This window comes from Neodiprion lecontei, chromosome 4 (assembly GCF_021901455.1).
Source record: "Neodiprion lecontei isolate iyNeoLeco1 chromosome 4, iyNeoLeco1.1, whole genome shotgun sequence".
Lineage (NCBI taxonomy): Eukaryota > Metazoa > Arthropoda > Insecta > Hymenoptera > Diprionidae > Neodiprion > Neodiprion lecontei.
The window spans coordinates 18,962,459-18,984,001 of record NC_060263.1 but is presented as its reverse complement, the minus strand read 5'-3'; the positions used below and the strand labels follow the sequence as shown (position 1 = coordinate 18,984,001).

Below are 21,543 nucleotides of genomic sequence, written 5' to 3'. Positions count from 1 at the left end.
GGTACGTTAAATACGATTAAACGGCAATCGAGTTGGCATGGAATGCCTCATACGACGCGTGCGTGTAATGCATTTAATTCTTTGTCTTCTCCTAAACGGATTGGAAGATCGGATCAGGTATAAAGAAGTTAAAGGTGTGCGTTTCGATGAGGCACGGGTTCGAGAGATGCGGGCAGGCAGGCAGTCAGCCAGGCAGGCAGCTCTATTCTACTAATATATTACACTTAACGACCGCTTCAACTTCAGAAACTATTTTGACAAGTTGATTATACGTCGTTTAAACGCCGCACGGTCGACGAAGCGGCCCGAGAGCCGCGCTGCGTTATTCTTGGGTTCTTGAGCTATTTTCGAAAAACGGTAACAAAACTTGAAATTTCAAACTCTTCAGATTACCCATAATTTTCCATCGTTGAACGTGTATATATGTATATAGATTGCAAAGCATCCTGACGTGCGGCGAACGTTTAGCGTCGGCCGGATTGTCTCTTATTTTTTATTATTTATTTTTTTTTTTTTTTACTTGACGAAAAAGGAAGAAAAGTATACATACAACTCTTATTCGTCTTCTTCTACTTTTTTCAAATTTTTTAAACTTTTTTTTCTACTTCATCTCGTTCGTTTCACGTGTTATAATAGTCCTCGTAATACGTTATACGGCTAATGTTTATAATAGAGCTAAGCGGCCGCGTCGTTTAGACACATAACGCGGTTTTAATATGCCCGATACATCATACACTCGGAGCCTGTCGTTTTTAAAACGCACCCCTATAATCACGGAGATCTTTGAATCCGTATTTTTGACACGTCACATCACCACGCGGCTTGCGATGCTGTTTCAGATATCCGAACACTCGTGATGCAACTCAAAACCAGGAAAAAAAAAATCGTAATATTTTATTTGTTACTCGAATTCTGACATTATGATATATACATACCTTTCCAATCTATCTACATGAAATATTTTAATCGGTATTATAATTTTTACAAAAAGCTCAAGATGTACAACTCGGCCGTAGTGATTCTGATTGATGTTTCGTTCAAATTACGTACGTTGGCAATTCGGATTCAGCCCGCAGCGCCACCGCCGGCCTGCCGCGAAACTAACTCAAACTTTGCAAACGTAACGTAAATCATGACCGTCGGGTCTAACCGAAAAATACAAACTTCGACGGTTACGAAACAGGATCAATATTTGTAAACGTAACGTAACCCATAACCGTCGAAGCTAATTCAAATATACTAAATTCGACAATCATGGGTTATGTTAGGTTTAGAAATATTGAGCCTGTTTCGCGGGCGACCGTCAGTGGCGCTGCGAGCTGATTCGTCATTGCCAACGTAACCGACTCGTTGGAAAAATTACGCCTTTTCAGAAATACTGCGGCCAGCTGTACACGATTGTGTGCAGTTTAAACATCACTACTCAAACACTTTACATGCCATCTGTCAAGTTCGATGTGTTACAGATATACACAGGAACACGCTAAGTGTGCGGAAGAAGGACGGAGATAAAGGTGGTCAGGTAGGCGATCGGAAAGAGTGACTTGCAATCAAAGAGGCAGCATCGAGTAGCGAGGAAGATGTCATTGATTACACAGTTGATACCGACGTCAAGGTGCACGCCTGCCTGCCTACCAGCTACGCGACATTCGTTATCAATTACCGACCTGCAGCCTACAATCCTCATCCCAACTGTGCAAGTTCTAGCCATCGATATGTCAGCTTCGACGTGACAAGATCGTGTACGAATTTGCATAGCTAGACCATTTCGCCCGATCTATTCTTACCTGAAGTTTAAATAAGTTTGATCATATTTCAATAACAATGATAATAATAATTGAACATGGTTGTGTCCAACTCAAACTAATATCAACTAGGAAGGGCGAATATACGTTGTCGCTGTGAGACGTTGAAACTAATTTGAGCGTGAGCTCAATGTTTAAACTGTGCAACTGAAGATGATCGTATAGTTGAAATATTTATACATAAAGTATAATTTCAGGTGTACGTCGGTTGGAGATCAGTTAAAATCCTTGTGCTACGAAAGTTAGTAGTGTAAATATCTACACAGTAGCTTTTTAAATGTCCTGGGTTTTAACCGAATTTTTTAGCTAACGCAAATAGTTTCAATGTGTCGATATGAGTTTCAATAATACACTAGCTTTAAGACCCTCTCTCGCTAAAGCTCGCTCGGGGTCGGATGCCTAGTGTAATTGGTTTTTGTACTCTTGCGCTCGCTGACTCGTTGTCAGTGTTTTACCATACGACATAGTTCTAGGGGAGACTGGGGCACGATGACTCCCCAAAGAATTCTGATATTTGTTTCACGGTATATAGAATGAACACCGTCTTTGTGCATGTGACGCAAACCGAATCTGCCCGTAAGATTTTTTCTATATAATCCTACAAATCCCGTTTACACATGCATGTAAGTATAACGTATTGTGATTTTATGACAGTAAATTTCGTTAAAAATGACACAAAATAATCAGCTAAGTGCTAACAGATTTGAAACACGAAACACAGCAACTTTAGCTCTAATTGAAGGATTTTATTGTCATGTATTCCCATGTATACAATCCCAACTACTCACCAATTGCAATTTGTTGATCCTAGTCGTTCGGTTTTATTTTCCGATTCAAAATGTTATCTGAAGCATGCATATTGGTTTGATAATACAAAACAGGACGTTTTTAATAATCGAACTTGGAAACCTGAAAATTAGTCCAGAAGGTCAAGTCATCAGGTCAAGGACCTGGACAGCCAGAACTACGGAGCGCTTTTCCTGGAAGTTAAATTTCTCCAGGTAGAGGACCTGGAGCGTAGAAACTACGGGGTGCTTGTCCTGGAAGTCAAATTTCACCAGGTAGCGTACCTGGAGGGCAGAAACTACGCAGCGTTTGTCCTGGAAGTCGAATTTCACCAGGTAGCGGACCTGGAGCGTAGAAACTACGGGGGCGCTTGTTCTGGAAGTCGAGTTGCACCAGGAAGCGGACCCGGAGCGCATGATCCAGGAGGTAGAAAGCCTGGTACTCGAAATCTGCGGAGCGCGATTTTCATACGTCCGCTCTACTGCGCGGTTGTTTCCGGACTGAGGAATTCGGCTAGCTGATTTTCGCCTATTTTGGTGACGTCACTTTCTGAAATTCCGAACATCCGGACATCCAAAATTTGGTTTCGAACTTTAACACTATGTATATGATGTATACGATGTATGATATAATATGATATATGATAGTACCTCTAAATAGACCAACGAAATTTTAAAAACGATTAGTAACTATTGCATTGAGTTGTTTTTATGATCTTGTAATAGATGGTAGAGTAATTTGGAATAAGCTTTTCGCTAAGCTGTTGTCGGAGAAACCAAGTCTCGATTAGTAACTTCTAAATCACTTCGCAAAATGGAGTGAAATAACTATACATCGAACACCGATCATAAACTATTGCGTTCGACCAGTTTTCATAAGTGTCACATAATAAATAGTAGTAATCTGAAGTTAAATTCCCCCGACTATTGGAAAGATTAGGTCTCGGTTGAAAACCATTACAATATTAATTCTCTGAACGGAGAAAAAAAATACAGACCAACACACCCGTTGCATTTGAATAGATTTCGTTATTCTATAGTATAATTGTAATAATTTGTAATCATCTGTTCGACGCTACATTTTAACTATTACCCAATTCCATCCCTACCTTAACAATGTTTTAAAGTACAAGTTTTCTAAAATTTCTATTTTTTTTTCCATTCGAGTCCAAATTTCGACAATGAACATTTCTCTCCCAAGCCCGTTCTCCAATCGAATTTGGGGCCCCGCAGCCTCCGACGATGGTGATTTTTAATGAAATTTCATCCGGTCTCTCTCGCCCTCGAGCTTCTTGGGCATCAGTGAAATAGGTTCGACCGCCCTTCGGGGTTAAACTGTTGGTAGATAGCCGCGGTTTGTTTGGAAGTCGTTCTAATGCGCGAGTAACCCGTAATCAGTGGCCAATGGGAGGAGTCGAATACATCACGCCGGGCTGGCTGTCGGTCCCGGGGGGTTCTTCCAGGCCTCTCGTACCTACCTACATCTATACGTGTGGATATAACCCGCGGGAGAGCCTCTCCTCTCCCTCTACTCGCCGCCCTTCGCCCCGACTGCGCAAGGGCCAGGAGATTTTCTTTGGAGATAACTTAGCACTCGGTTAAACGCTACTTTGTGGCTTCTCTCCGGCTCTTCACCGCTCCGCGGGGCATCCAAGCAAGTTCCTCCAACATCTCTCGCCAGCTATATCTCGATAACGAGACGAAAGGACGCCTCGTCTTCGCGTTTCATTTTTTTTTTTTTTACTTTTTATTTTTTTATTTTTTTCAGATTTTTCATCGTACCGTGCATTTCGTTGCACGGGGTCAAAAGCTTACGCATATCTCAATTTTCAGACGTGTGTGGTATTTTCGGTTTTTCATCTGTTTCTCTTTGTACCATAAATTACTCGTACACGCTGCAAGAAAAGCAAAAAATTTCGTATCACCGTTTATTTATTATCATAGTTCTTACGATTTTTCTCTGATTAAAACTGTAAATTATTTTACCAGTGCTTCTTTCCGAGATCAAGGATTTCATTTGTGTCTCGAAACTTGACACAGCAATATTTCTCACGAAATCGAATTGCCCTGCGTATATGCACAGAAGCGCAAATCTTACACATGCAGCCCACTGGCCGACAGAAGGTTATATTATTTGATTACAGGCTGCCAACTAGCGTGCTGTGTTTGGTTTGTGCGAGTGGTTTTACGAGCTGGACTCCGAAATCGCCAAACGAGAGGCAGAGCGTATATATATATATATACACACGCAACGGCGATCGATCGATCGATTGATATCGGTACGAAATTAGGTTGTGATTTATTGGACTTGTAGCTGCAGGACCCGCGGGTATAATATGTTATACATAAGAGACCGGAAAGAAGCCTGTTAAACCGAATAAATACGACTATAGGTCTGTGTATAAGGCTTGCACGCATTACACTTGTGACAGTAAGTGTTAACAACTTAGGAACCAGAGCTGAAAGTGTATAAGCATTAAAGTGAATGCAGATAACACTGGTCGACAAAATTTTGTAACAAGGAAGGTGTTTACTGATTTTTAAATACCTGTCTACCCTCATTACAAAACCATATTTATTTCGATTCGATGAGGTCTAGTTTTTGTGTTACAGCTACTACCAGTAAAATTAAATGTTTATCGTTTTGACTTATTTATTATAAATACTAGTTAATTATGCACGATGAATAACAAAACACCCTGAACTAAAAAAATTAAATCGAAACGATAAACATACAATTTTACCGACAGTAACTATAACACAAAAACTAGACCTGATTGAATAGAAATAGGTATAGTTTTATAATGACGGTAGATAGGTATTTCAAAATTACTAAACACGTTCCTTGTTTCATAATTTTGTTGACCCAGAGTACTCTAACACTACATATAACCTAATTTTGTTTTTTTTCATAGAAACTGTATTTTTGAAAAAACTAAAAATATCATATTGCATTAAATCTGTTCGTATCTAAGATATTCTAGTACCAATTCTATTATATTAAACCTTGTTCCTAACATAATCGGTTAAAGGTTTTCATGTTACACATAAAGTTAATTTTTGTTGACCATTGTAATTGAAGTGAAAAAATTTCGCCCAACTTTGATTTTCTTTTATTTGCGACCGGGTAACTATTGAAACGTCTAATCCGTGACCGAAAAAAAGTAGTTTCTCAATTTTTTCAAGCGCTTAAGCTGAAACGGCAAATTTTCACAGTTTTCACGACGCGGTAGTTCGAAGAGAGCTGCATACTGGAAGAAGAAGAATAGTGGGAAAGAAACGGAAGAAAATGATACTGGTTAAATAAAAAGAGGGTAAAAATCCGTTTGAACGGAACCCACCATTATCGGGTTATTACTTAAGTAATTCCAACCCGGCGCAGGGTCGCGGTATCATTTTCTTATTCCTCTTCATCTTCTTCCTTTTTTAATTATTATTTTCTCCCTTTCTCCCCACAGTTTTTCCCCCCTTCTTATCCTCCTCTCTTCCTTTCTTCGCCCGAATGAAACTCCTCATGCACGTATGTACATAATGTATATTTATGACCATCCGAGCTCAATTTTCGCCTCAATGTCTGAACAACCGTGGCATCGGGTATATAATACAACCGCAGCTTGTACACCCTGGTCTCGTTATGGCTACAGGTATACATTGAATACATTTACCGTTATATACGTGAAAGAGCTCTCAACGATTTGCATCCCCCGTAAAACCCCGGAATTTTCATATCCTCTTAACTAGTTTCTGTAATTTTTCACAAAGGTTTCATTGACGTTATCCAGTTTATATTATATACGATTGTCTTGATGGACAGACTTGCACAACTTGATTATTTATTGCACATCAAAAGTCGTAATTTCCCTGATTATATGCCCATGCAGAGTATAAATCAACGAATCTCATAACGGGAAAACTAGTATAGGTACTCGATCACGTGAAGGAAATGCGCATTACACGTAGTCGTATAAGACACACGAGCTGCATCAGATAGCAAGTCAACAGGTGTTTTTGTTCGTTTGTGTATAATGCGAAACGCTGCTTTGCTAATTACAGTGTTGTTCGATCTGCGCATGTATATTTCAAGAAACGGAAAAAAAATCGAACTAATACAAAAAGGAAATAGCTGTTTAACCTCTTTCCATGAGTGTCTTTTCAACTATGCGCGATTCCTACTAATCGTATTACAATACCAAATGAATCTGTGTATTTGTTTGAAAGTTGGAGAAATTGTCATTGGTCAAGAATTTATTATGTAATAATGCACAATTGAATCAGTGATCGAAGGATAGTAATGATACACTGAGAAAAATTTCATTTTTTACAGCAGGTTGGAATTACGAAAAACGAGGTACGCCTAACCATTTTGCGATATCGTCGATCCTTTTTTGGTAATCACAACGCAAAATCAGTTTGTTCGGTTTACTCTACTATTTTAGTTAAACAAGGCTTTGACGTCAATTTATTGTTGCACAAGCATTAAATTTTTGCAACAGTTACAAGAAAATATAGCAACAGTGATCGTAATGAGAAAGATTAGTAACGGATACTAGACTTTCCGGTATCAGCTATAAAACTAATTTTCATTTTTTACCTAGAACTGTATTTTTCGATTGTGGTAAAAAATGAATATAGTCAAGGACTGAGCGGTAACCGGAACTAAAAATTTTTCTCAGTGTACATATTGACCAGATAAAGATTTACAGGTTTGTAAATTTTCATTTCGTTTCGCAAGATGTATTTATTTCTCTACTAGTATCTGCTGCTGCTGATGCAGGTCTCAATTGCAAGCCTGGAGTGACAAAGATTGGCGTCCGGCAACACGTGTAACGAACCAAAATCGAAGAGCCGATAGGTGAAGACACACAGCGAGATATGTGTAAGCTCGTCGTAAGGGGTGTTGGTCCGGTTGGCGAGGTGAACGGTAGTTAACACTCCATTACACTCGCTTACCTATCATCAGGATCCTTCGTGCATGCAGCTCTGACTTGCATTATACACCTTTATGCACTCCGGGCGTGCGTGCATCCTACAGCTGTGTGTATTCATAACAATAATTGCAGGTATAAGGATGTGCGCAAGTCCAGAGTATAATGCGTGTACTGACACAGGCTGAACGTGAAGTGGATAATTGGGCACCATGGATTCGACACACGAGCAGCTACCCCGAATTCGTGATATCGTACAACCTGCATACAGGTTATAACTGCTGTTTACACGGCGATGCATGCGAAATAAGACGAGCGGAGAAATTTGGAAAAAAAATTGACGGGACAAATTACGATTAGACGTAATTAGCCGTCCAGCCTTTGTGCGCGACGTACCATGAAAACTTTAGGTACCTTGGATTTGTATGTGCACGAAACCGTCGCGATCAGAGATCATCGTCGTGTCGGTAATTACAGGCTGTTATTTTACCCTAAAAAATTTCAAGTCGTATTAAATATTGTTATTAGCGGTGTGCTTAGTGCTGCAGATTGACGAGGGGATCGAGTTACGTAGACGAATGCGGATGAATTCCTATTAGCCGAATGAAAATGAAGTGTAAAAAATACGGGGATGTACCTACTTTTTGAATGCCCTCGTCAATTATTATATCAGCAACGCAAAAGTTCGCCTTATGACTGAATAACTGAATGATTTAAAGATGAAAGCTGCACTCGATTCGTAAAACAACGTTTTGAAATGCACGATATTTGATAATTGTGGTGGTTTGTAAGATTACTATTTTGTTTGATTAATAGTTGTTTTGATTAATAGCGAAGCCAACATTTTTCATATTGTACTGTACACTGTGATAGTTGCGCAATTTCAACTATGTAATATTATTGAGAGAAGCGATGTTGGAAATTCCACTATTCAAATGTAGCAGAAACATTTGATTATTTATGTGATAGATTTTACTATTCCCATACTTGATTCAAGCATTTTACACAGTTGAGTCGATGACAGAAGATGTTAAATGCTTTACATACGCCCGGACGTAGTTTATACTATCGATATAGTTGATTCAACTATGTTAGACACATTTCACCAAATCAGTTTCACTAAACTTTCTAGTTGGATCGCATTCTGTTTTTATTAGACATTTGTTCACTGAAAGAAATTTTATTGTAATATTTGCTTTTCCCCATACACAAAAGTACAATAAAATATAGCATTTTAGGGACAATCGCGGTACAGTCGTGAAAAGTACAATAGTGAGTAACAAAATGCACAACATTTATAAAAATGTTTCACCGATCATATAGTAATTTTTGCTTGTCAAGATAATATTAATATATATAGAAATAATATAATGTCCTATTATTCTAGGAATTTTTATGATTGTACTTTAGTAGTTGAGATAACTACGCATTCTCAATATTGCACACTATTATAGTTAAAATAATTGAGCAATTTTCTACCATTATGAATTTATGATGCCAAAAGTGTATAATCGTGCTCATAATTGCTTATAACTAGGAAACTAGTAAGAAAAGTCAATAGTTTCCGTGACTTTTCAACTATATCCTCATGTTCCATGCATTGGTGTTTTTCTATGAGGGCCCGACCGATGCATTTAGTAGTTTATTCGGTGCCGAGATGAATAGTTGGCCAACAAAATGAGTTTGATGTTGGATACCAGGCCGGAGTTGAAAACCCCGATCGTTGAATACGTGTGTATAATCCAACGAAAATACGATCAGGGAAATTGAGCGCGGGATATGCGGAGAAATTGCCCCCGCACGTCGGATGGTATAACACGTAATACACACAGGCATCATGCGGTATGTACACACGTCGTGTTTGAGGTAAATTATTTTCGTAAGAACCCGTACGCTCTCGGCCCTGTAATAAAGTGGATCAGGCCCCGGTAATAAGCCATAATGGGCCCCAAGTATGGGTAATCAGCGATCCCCAGACTTCCTCTGCCGCCGCGGCTGCATCACCGCACGTCATCTTTGGATACTGCCGGAGAACAACGACGAAGAAGAAGAAGCAGGGCGTCACGCCCGAAGGCCGATGGGGGTCCGATGACGCGGAGGAGCTGATGGTTCGGGCGAATATACCGAGAGGAACGTTGGAATTTGGTGGACTGACCGATGGACTGCGCATGCGCAGAACAATCGAGCTCGATTGGTCGGCGAGATCGTCCGGCGTCTGCAAGACAGGGTAGCCAACTTACACACCGAAACGGGGCATGAGTGGTCCAACTCTTCCGTATCTAGCGACAAATGACGAATTGGAATTATGTAATTGTGGACGAATAATTTTCATGCATTTATGGTTCGGACTTCCACGGAAAAAGAGCCAAATATCTCACAGATCACGGCGATCCTAAATAATACTGCAAAACAATGACTCGATGAAAATCTCAAAAAGACTTGTAATTTTTTAGGGCCATAATTGAGGTTGTTTTACGGTTACTCCAAGGTTTTAAGATACTGCGTTATTCTGAGCAGTCAAATGGTCTTCAAACTGTGTTTACTGCACAGATAATGAAATTCATCAAAAAAAAAAAGTACAGAGCCAAAGAACCACTTTAACAATTATAAAAATTTACCGAGCTTTCCCAAATCACTACGTCAACTATTCGAGATCTGTTTAACCCAGATTAACCCAATTTGCATTACCGATACTTCCACTGGTAGAATTTGACAGCTGCGAGGCTTGAGGTGGTCAGCCTGTGTAAAAAGACGCAGAAGCTCGCGCATGCGCAGTCGAATTTTCAATCTACTCAGTCTCACCATTTCCTCTCGGTATGGTAGGTCTATAGGTACAAGCAGACGGGATGATCGCGGTGATCTTGGCCCTTTTTGATCCCCAGCTATTTATTTATGGGTTTTATTATACACATGCGTATAATCTATTTGCTCATAGGGCGTATATCACGATCCATCCACTTACGGTGCGGCTTAAATTTTACTATATTATGCAGGTTGTGCGTTCACTCTGACTCACCTAACACGCAACTATTACGACACACCTCCGGCCGAAGGGCTCGGAGAGACGAGAGGAGAGAGCCGGTCCTCCTATACCAATTGCGAATCAATTTAATCACCTCTTATTCCCAGAAAATGATAGGCCGTGGCACCCGGTTATTTAAGGTGTATGTATGCACGATAGGTTATTCCTGAGGACCGTTGCATCAAAGTATTAACAGCGGTTCTCATGTGATGGGAATATTAATCGATTTTGTATTGCGTAAGAATTAGTAATTAGTGTTCGGAGAATATTTCTGAAATCTTAAAGTCGATCGCCACAAATGTGCTGCTTATAATATAGATTTAATACTCTAATATCGTACTGGAAACTTGTACATAGTCAAAGTATAATATACAAAATATTTGTACGAAATTACAATTTCAACTATGTAATTCCACATAGTTCATATTTGATTGTTCGTGAAGATAATTTGACCATTTGTACCACGCAGTTAGTCCAACTATGTTAGATAGTTGTAACGAAAACTTGCAAAACTTTTTAGTTACCAAATAGTCAATTTAATTATTATAGATACGTTTTCTTTATTGTACTATAATTTGTTTGGTCAGTTGTGATATTATCGATCTGCTACTGTAGAACTTCGTTCGTTTTAACTGTAATATGTGTATTCTTTGTTAATCTGCAGTAAATAAATATAAGATTAGTTAAATGTGATTAGTTTATTGTTAACTAAATACAACAGTCGAAATGACTAAGTATAATTAAAAACCACAAACGGGAAAAAATTAATAAAATACATAAACAATCTTTAACTGAATTTTCGTAGTAGTTTTTCTTTATCGTGCTTGATGTGTAAAACTATACAGCAATTAATCGTCTTACATCCTCGCGTTCGATAACCATAATTGAATCCATTCATGTATAATAAAATACAATGATTTTGAAATACGTATATGAACATCAGTACACGGATTTCACAGTGACCATCTGTGCAGCGATTGTAAGAGAAGAAGAGTATAATAAATTACCTGTATAATTATACATCGAGCTGTAGAGGTGAAACCGTGCGTGTAATGCGCATATCAAGTCTCGCGGGAGTTAATTACGAGCCTCCGACTAAGTAGTTCATGCGGACTGATAAATAAATCAAATAATACGTCATTGCATTATAGAACAAAAACCGCTGTATGAAGTGTACTGTATATTAGCTGCAAGTATATAATACGGCCGCTGCTACTTTGCAGATAAATAATATAACTAGACATTACAGTCGAAGCCCCGCGATGCGCGAATGTGTCATAATAATTAATACGTTTCAATGTAATATAATTCGATCAACACCGGTTATAATAAGCATCGTATCATTATATTATATATATATTAGGGTGTTCCTTATTTAGGGTGGTGAGGAATGTTGTACGGACCGCTCCCCAAATAAACTTTAAATAATTCAAAAACAATACCCAAATTTTTTCAGATTTTGCGCAAGACAATTTTATTATTCTTTATTTTACTAATAATAAAAAAAAAAAAATGGCAAATGGTAAAATGGTTCTGAAAGATCTGAAAAATTTTCGAAATTCCGATGTGACGTATGAAACCGCTTCTAATCGTATTAACTTTTTTTTTCGGAAAAAGTTTGAAAACAGTCGCAAAGAAAAATCTACCCATTTCGGCTCTAGGATTAAAAATTTTCATATCTGACACACGATTTTTCAAAATTTTGTGGCTTTTTTAAATTGTGTCGATGTATAACATGGTTTTGAATAATTGTAGAAAATTCCAACTTTACCGGAAAAAAAATTTAGACAAAAAACATAGTGTTTTCAAAATGAGAATAATCATCTAAAAAATCACGGGCCAAATTCGAGAGGTCAAGAGTGGCACCCAGGTTGAAATTGTCTTGCGCTATATTAATTTTTTACAATAAACGAAAAATTTAGTCTCGAGTCAAAAAGGAAAATCAGTTTTGTATCGATTGTGGTTACTCGTACAATATTTTCTTATAACTATATAGACAGTTTGATACTTGCGGAACAATAAATTGAAGTTATCAGGCTTTATTTGACGGAAAAAATTCGCTAACTAAACGTATTTAATTTTGAACATTTAACTATGATCACCATACTAATCATCTACTTGTACTACATTTTCTTGTGATTCTGATGATATTTTTAGACAGATATTGTAATGATACCCATTTTACTACAATTTTCTAGTAACCATATCAAATGTAATTTATCTCAATGTATACCTAAGTTGATTATACATGATTACGAGTTCCTGATTGAGTTTCGAATGCATTTGGCGAATTTGAGATATTATTACATGCCCTCATGAGTATTATGAGAATACCAATTTCACGCCTATAAATCCACATTGCTTATTACATTATGTCAAGACATTACATTCGATAATTACCTACACGAGCGTTGATAAAGTCATTTTATTGTTTATACTGATAGGATATGCGATTCGTTTTCTTTCATTCTATTATAGGCTGTTTCACAGCTCACATTGATAATCGGATAAACAGCAAGGATGAACCGGATTTACAGGCTTCGATAAATGCAGCAGCAGTTTTTTGAACGCGTAATATAACTCGAGGGCTGTACAGTTGAATGGAAATACGTTAATCAAGAACCGAAAGGAAAAACAATAAAGATATTTTATTCCACATTACGGTCACGTCGACTGCATCAATTATCAATGAGGCAATTATAAACAATAATTAATTTCTTTTGTTGTATTTTTCCCTTTTTTTTTTTAAAGATTCATCAAAACTAACACCCCTGAATATATACCCGAAAAAATTGGCTGAATTCATCAATCGTGGCGATTGAATGCGGCGAAAGATATGCTTTGTTTATGCAAATAAGTGTGGTTTTACTTTTTGACACAGATTACTGCTCAGATATTAATTTCACCACATTTAATCGCGATCTTTGATAAAATTAACAAATCTGCGGGTATTTAATTAGGTATACCTAAAAATTCGTAATATTCATCTATCGGAAAATGAGGCAAATTAAAAAAAAAAAAGGCAAGAAATGATGTTATCCAACTGTCCAAGTATAAACAACTATCTTGAGATCGGCAAGCAAGTACGTATTGAGATGAAGTATAATTGATTTGATTCTGAAAAAGAAATGTTTCTTTAATTTCAGTGTTAATCCTCGAGTGTTGCGACTGACTTTATGCGGTTTATATATTATATTAATATACGAGTTATTCCATAAGCTGATGAAATCATATTATCCTTTGATAATTTGCGATGCGAGGCTACACAAAAATCACAACAATAACAACAAGATACCAAAGACCTCCATTTTATTTCCGTTCAATTCAATCTTACCTCCCAAAACAAGAATGGCAGCGAACCAAACGTCGAACCTGTAACACGGGTCAAACAAAATTTTACTTAGACTTTAAAGTATTAAATTTCGATTCATTAGTTCGTAATTAGACGAAAAAAAATATGTTGCATGAAAAAGTTTTATTTTTTATTTAGGAGACCGATTGAACGATATTTTTCAAAATTTGTGATTTTAATTATCAATTAAAGATGAAACCATTTAAATAAACATACTTATTATTTTTATCAAGTTTTACTATCAAAATAAGTTACAAAAAAGTAGAAAATAATTTAAAAGTGCACGCTTTTACTTTTTCTTTTATGTTCGCAAGTACTTTCTCTCAATAAACCCCAAATGTAGTCTCCCATCATGTTTTCATTGTATTGGCCTTGATAACGTTGTTCGAAGCTCAAAATGTCCCGATGAAAACGTTCTCCTTGCTGTTCCGAATACGCTCCCATGTTGTTTTTAAATTTATCTAAACGAGCATGCAGCATATGTACTTTTAATGACATCCTGCAGCCCATGGCTTTAAAATTTTTCAGCATATCCTCAAGTAGCTGTTTGTAGTTTTCAGCTTTGTTCTTTCCCAACAACCCAGAAACGACTGCTTTGAAACTGTTCCAGCTCGCTTTTTGCGAACGATTCAGCAACGTTGGAAATTTTTCATCGGCGAAAATCTGTCTGATTTGCGAACCAACAAAAACCCCAGCTTTAACCTCCGCTTCTGATAACTTCGGAAAAAATTTTCTCAAGTATTCAAAAGCTTCTGACGTTAGATCGAGCTTTTTCACAAATTGTTTTATCAACCCCAACTTAATGTGCAGAGGCGGCATTAACACTTTTTCCGCTTCAACAATCGGCTCGAATTTTACATTTTGTTTTCCAACAAAAAGTTCTGTGTGAATGAGTATTTTTACTACAACTATTACCAAAGCAATCTTTATACCAAAAAAAGGTATTTTCATTTCGTCTTAGTTCATAATTAACCAGAAAATCATAAAAATAAACTTTAGGACGAAGTAGAAAATTTTTTTTGTAGAGCCTTGTAATCAGCCCAACGCAATGCAGAGAGGATGTAACACACGTGTAGGCGGATGTATTACAGCCACTTACCCCCGTTTACATAACCGACATCGTGCACGGTGTATTATACAAATGGTCGCCATGCATTTGGCCGAGGCGAAAGAAGCCCGCGAGTTATAAGTCGAGACTTGTATATTCAGGGAGATTAGGTTACACAAAATGGCGGGCTTAATCAGCCCTCTTTATGCCTTGACAAAGCCTCGACACAAAAGAGGATAAAAAATTGGAAATAAAAGAAACCAGATCTTTCCTATCCGTTTGCTCCGCCATGTTTCCCACCGTGCCTTGTGTGATTGCGTATATGCGGTCTAACGTATATGCACATGTAACCGTACACTGACATGCGGATATAATTGATTCAAACGAGGGTAGGTATATACTGGTATATATGTACATGATATAGATGCATATGTGAGAGCTTTGTCGCGAGGTTCCTGCAACGCTGTAATACATATACCATGCACGTATCAATTGCCTGCTGTTCAATTATAATAACTCCATAAAGCACCGTCGTAATATTAAATCTACTTTCATTGTCCACTTTATGCGTGTTAGGGATATAGGTACGGAGGACTCGATTTCGCATATCCGTGTTCAATTGTAGACGCATGAATTTAAGGATGTATGGGAGGCTATAGTCAGGTCAAACATGCGTACCCAAGCGAAAACTCTTCGAGACAAAGGTTTCAAAACCTAAACTGAAGCTTGACCAATTGACGAATCGATAGTTGACAACATCATTTTATAATTTAAAAAAAAACAAAATATCAGCCGTGATTTTGACAGAAATTTGAAACTAAGAATTTTGACTCGGATGATTCAATACGAAATCGCATATTATTGTACCTGTACTATTATTTGTTCATCGTGCGCAAGTAATCGATATAATTTTTTTCAAATTTTAATTGTAAATTTGAAAAATAACAAATTTTATTCAAAGGTTACTTCGGACTTGAATTACAATCATTTTAATTTACAAATCATAAAGTTACGATTCGGAAAATAAATGTCGTACCCTATTTTTATTCAAAATCTTACTCGTATATACTATGATTTGTCGAGAACTCGTTTACTCGTAAGAAAATGAGCATTGATGCTTCGTCGGAATTATTAAACAAGCAATATGGATTTTTCGGTGAAGAAACGGCAGAACGTGATTCTACTGACGGTAATAATCTATAATATAAAAAACATAATAATAATAATGATAATAATAACAATAATAATAATAATAAGATGTCTAAATTTGAAATACAATGTTCTAAAAAAATTTCTCCACGCAATAACTTTTTTTTGTTTTAATGTAACGATGGCAGATTAGCATCGAAATTGAATCTTTTCAAACATTTTCATATGACTGTACGTCCCATCATTGCTCAAATTTCGCTACAGTCATTCCTGAACATAATACCTGTATATTGTCAAAGTCTGAATATATACCGGGACAATCTCTTGAAACATAAAACTCAACCGCGCATGCGCCAAATAATTTAATCTCATTGGTCGGCGAAATCGTCCCGCAACGATATTCTTGTCTGCGAAGCAGGCGAGCCAACGTACGCAAAATGTGTACGTTTGAATTTTGAAAGAGCGTAAGCGTTAAATTCCGACCGTTCTTTGAAGAATCGACTTTCCGACCCAATAACGAATGCTTTCCAAACCTTTCCGAGTCACTGCCTCAATTATTTGAGATCCTAACCTCGAAAATTCGTATCAACTACATCGCCGGCAGAAACAGTTTGTCAGCTGAAAACTCGGGATGGCCAGCCTGCACGAACAGCCGATAAAACTCGCGCATGCGCGGTTGATTTTCAAGTTTCAAGAGATTATCCCGGTATATACATCATGTAGATGTTTCAATAATTGTATCAATGCTCCGCGTAAATGGCGGTAAAAGAGTTGCCTCAAACTTATAGAATATCAGACACTATTCTACAGGTACCCACGTAAGATTCCTTGAATATATCCAGTAATAAGCTGCACAGCTGGACCGTTAGAAACGATCCGCGGTGTCGGTTGTGCAAGATATCTTTGATATTTTTTTCATCCGTTCCTTACATGTACCTTATATATATAATGTATCGTTATATGATCCGATTCCAACGGGCACAATGCTTTCAAATTGATTTTGCGCGTATTGAATAATGGAGACACAATGGGTTAAACAGATCACATGCATACACGGATACACATATTCTGGCACAAGGACCTCAATTCCTCACCACAGGAAACGATCGAGTAGTGAAAATCGTCACACAGAAATAAGACACTGGACGGGTTTCGGTGGAAAAATTCTACAACGTGAAAATTTAAACGGTTAAAAGAAATATATATATATATATATATACGTATATAGGTATACGATGCGAAGGTACTGTAATCTGTAAACTGCGTGCTTGATCCGTTATCCTGTTTCAGCCATTGTGAAGAATTTCGCGACTACAATGGTTCGCCTACTTTAAGCACAATAGCGGTTTTTCGCGTAGTTATCGTCGCTATTGTTTGCTGTGTATCGATTCCGTAAGAGAACGTCTTTTCTCACACATTAAACTCCAACACTTTCAACCTGTTCGACGTATATGCAATACTGTATATTTTGTATTAGAACGTACATGCGTTATACTTTTTACTGGAAGAATCTTGTAACTCGAGCTGGTGAGAGGAGAGAAGTTACCTCCAACAATCCAAAGAAAAGAGATGTGAGGAAAAAATGAATGAAGAAATCAAAAGAGGATGAAGAGAAAAAAAATCACGAACCGTAATGTTAAATTATATGATCTCAACCGATTTTAACGGAATTTCAAATCCGGATAACGAATATCCCGCAACTGACGCTCGATACTTTTTCACGAGTCCTTTTTTTTTCGTTAGAAACGAACCTTTTCATGTATTAACGTTATACCTATGTACGTAAAGATACGAAGGTTTTGTAACGGATTCTTTTCGTTTGCTGAGATTTCACCCTGGCAGACACGTACACTTATATAATGTAACATAAAAATAACTCTGCACACATAAATTGAGCGTGCAATAAATCTTGGCTGTCCAAATTAGTTGTGATATCTGATTTTCATTGTAGGAATTGTTTATGATTACGCGGAAAATATCGAAAATTTCATGACCGAATATTACATTGTTTTTTTTTTCGTACGTATATATATATATGATTGTGGATGAACAGAAGGGTCAGAATTGTTCAGACATGAGGAATAAATTCGACCGTTGGACCAAAGTAAATTAAATTTAGGAATGTAACTAATACACGAACGAACTAAAAATGTAGTGACTGCGTTATAAACATTTCATTTCTCACTGTAGATTCGAAGAAAAAACTTCTCGTATCTGATAAATAGGATACCTAATTGATAATTTTGTCGACGAAACATCCAAATTTGTGAAAACGAAAGATAAGCCTATTGATACAATGTTTGAGAAGAAAGTTTATTTACTGTAAACAAACATGTATTACATGACTATGGCGAAATAAGTGTCGTGTCATTATTATCAATTTTAATTTCAGCCAAATGCAATTTGTTAACTATTAGCAAATTTGTATCGATCATTATTTGGCTCAACTAAAATTTTATAATAATGAAGAAACATTGATTTCGCCATATCCAAACATACGTTTGTTAAAAATAGATAAAATCTTTACTCATCGTCAGCGAAGTAAAAACTATTTATATCACACGACAGTAACAACAGGTAGATTTTCAATTCATTTGGTCTCTGATTAGGTCCACTATATTTTTCTCGATGTACATGTAAAAGGTTATACGTGTACGTATGCATGTAACGACAATTTCAAAGTATCGAATCACTGTCATTCGTGTATGCAAATTATTGTCCATTGATTACCGCAGCGACGAGGTATAGACATTGTAAATATGGTACAAATATAATATCTACACAATTGGTGAATCAAGAATGAATCGAGCTTAAATTTGGTCCGTCAGGAGAATTCGAGTACGTTGCCCGTGGGTGACGGTGTGACAAAAGACTTGAAAAAAAAAAATTCCAAAGTAAAAATGAATGGAAGGTGGAAGAAAAAATTAAATACAGCAAAAAAACGAACAAGAACCGAGGAGCCTTCTCGAGATGAAAGCTTCGAGTGGTTAACAGGCGGACTGGCATAGGCTGCAGCCGAGTGTAGGGCAGCCTTAGAGCGTTCGCGCATTGGTTACTTTGCCGAGGCGATGTGTGCTCAGTCGCCATGTTGAATCCCCACTCCGAGGCATAAAAACACCTACACATGTCACGTGACGGCGTCGCCCTCGCTGATAACCTGACAGTTGGATAAAACAGCCTGAAACCGAAGTGCGAGCCCACGTTAGATGCATGATTATGCATTTTGAAAAGTCTTATTATCAATCAAATTTATATTTATTGGGTAGAGATTTTTTTTTTTAGTACACGGACTAATGGGAAAGCGAAAATACTGTAACTATCGTACATTGAGATGATGTGTAAACGAGATTGTTGAATTTTCATTACAATACTTCGAAAAATTGTCTATAATTGCGTTTTACTCCTTTTCAACAATTTTTATACCGCGTCGTTTAAATATTCTGCAATGTAAATAACGAAGCGGTCTCTCTACATGCTCGTATAAAATTTAACGGAACCGTTGTATCGTTTTGCAGATGAGCGTTTCGCTGAATCCTATGTTTGACGAATGAAGCTTTGTACAATTCATCGTATAACGATATTAACCGCGTGAAATTTGATAGTTGTAAACGTACAGTGTTACCCTTGTAAAATTCCCTGTACAATGACATGTTGAAGATCCATTCTCAAAGTAAAAGACTAGAATATAAGTTTCGCCGTTCTTTTTATACGTACTGCATCGGACAAATTCTGATTGCTAAATTTAATAAAAATCTTTATGAATCAGCTGTAATACGGAGTTTTTTGATCACATGGTTTGATTTCAGCACAACAAAAGCGATTTACATTATCGCATGGCCGCTTTGTATCAAAATTCGATTACACGCTCGATATTGATAATTGCATAGATAACAAGAAAATTCTATTTCTCCGGTATGAATTTTACCAAATATATTCCATTTCCGAATTACGAAGGATGCACTTGCACGTAAACCACTTTTATGTTGCATCGCAGCGTTGACAATGTGTTACATTACGCATGATAATTTTCGCAAAATGACCGCATGTTAACAATCACAATAGGTATACATATCGCAAGCTGCACGGTGCATTTAAGTGAATAATGCAGCCGCATCGTGAAGTAGAAATGTATCATAATATATCATATACCATACAGAGAGCATCGTCTGCAAAGAATTAGCTTCACAAACAAAATATTAACAGCAAAAGAGTGAATAATCTTATTATACCTATGTACCTACACATATATAGCTAGAGCGGCGGTAATCGGTGGCGAAAAAGTAAAACCAGGATTCCTCGGACACCGAAATAAAATTGTGAGCCAATTCGATTCCCGCCGGCTCGTGCACGGCTCACCGCGCTTGCTCCCGAGTCACTTTATTGGCAGTGTAGGTACGTCTGAATGCATTGAACGGATACGAAAAGGCATCAATTTCAGGGTTACAGATCCTAGGGTCTTTTGTGTAACCTGATTTCAAGACGACCGTCGGTTCTACGAAGAGTCAATTTCATCAAGATATTCCAGTGTCAACTACGAGACGAGAGAATTGGACAACAAGAACTTGACCGATGTAGAACATCTAGCGAAAATTTTATAGGAGTGAATCGTGATTCGCGATCAGAGAGTAACGGATATTATAAAATGTCCCGTTTATTGAGGGTAATGAACGTTGGAATTTGGCAAAATTGCAGGTGGTGGAGTTCGCGTCGACTTTCAAGTGCAAGGAGTTGATTCAAGCTTCGCGAAAAGTCGGTTTCACGAAGATTTGCGTGATACCCACATTGGTGAATCGTGAGATGAGAGAACGAGATGACGGGAAACTCGTAATTGGTACGATCCAAAGAGGAGTTAACGAATGAATATTGATTTTCAGCCAGAGAGTAAAAGATACAAAAGTAAAAGAGTCCGGTATATTGAGGATAATAATTACAAGGTTTCGAGTTCAACAAAAAATACCACGGCGGTGGATTTCGAAGTAGGTATGCAGGAAACTCCGTTGGCAAAATAAGAAGCGTGTCCCTTACCGTGTAGATATACGCGTCGAGTGTAAAATACGGGGCAAAAATGAGTGGGAAAGGTAGCGATCCCCACCCCCGAACATCGTGTCGAATTCCCCCGCCTCCGACTCGGTTAAGAAACAGTACACTCCGCGGGCCAGACGTATTAATTAAACGGCTCATTTTCATGCCGGGGCAAAAAGCGCCCGCGCCTCGTCCAACGCCCATCGCGAACTAATGCGTCCCCCACCACCTTCCAAATAGGGTTTGCCCGTGTGGCAGATTGGGGGCAGAGAAGGCGCGGCCGAAGGATCTGAGCCAATGACGCTGCCGGAGGAGCAGACGAGTCCGGGAGATTGTTTTGGCCCCGCCCCCGCCTCCCCCTGACGGCGGTAGGTGGACGTGGAACTGACCCCCCACCACCGGGGGCAGTGGCGTTTAGTCGGTAATTTTCTCTCA

At 37.8% G+C, this 21,543-nt stretch overlaps 1 protein-coding gene across 3 annotated transcripts in view; it reads right to left on the bottom strand.

The window, feature by feature from the left end:
• Positions 1 to 21,543, bottom strand: part of LOC124294122 — a 172,802-nt gene that overhangs the window by 9,499 nt on the left and 141,760 nt on the right. For 2 of the 3 annotated variants that reach the window (XM_046738063.1, XM_046738062.1), the window contains one exon: positions 13,872 to 13,909. In XM_046738063.1, the coding sequence (XP_046594019.1) occupies positions 13,872 to 13,909 (38 nt within the window). Of the gene's footprint in view, positions 1 to 2,593; positions 2,638 to 13,871; positions 13,910 to 21,543 lie in introns of those variants that run through there. The other variant, XR_006903985.1, reaches the window with a different exon arrangement.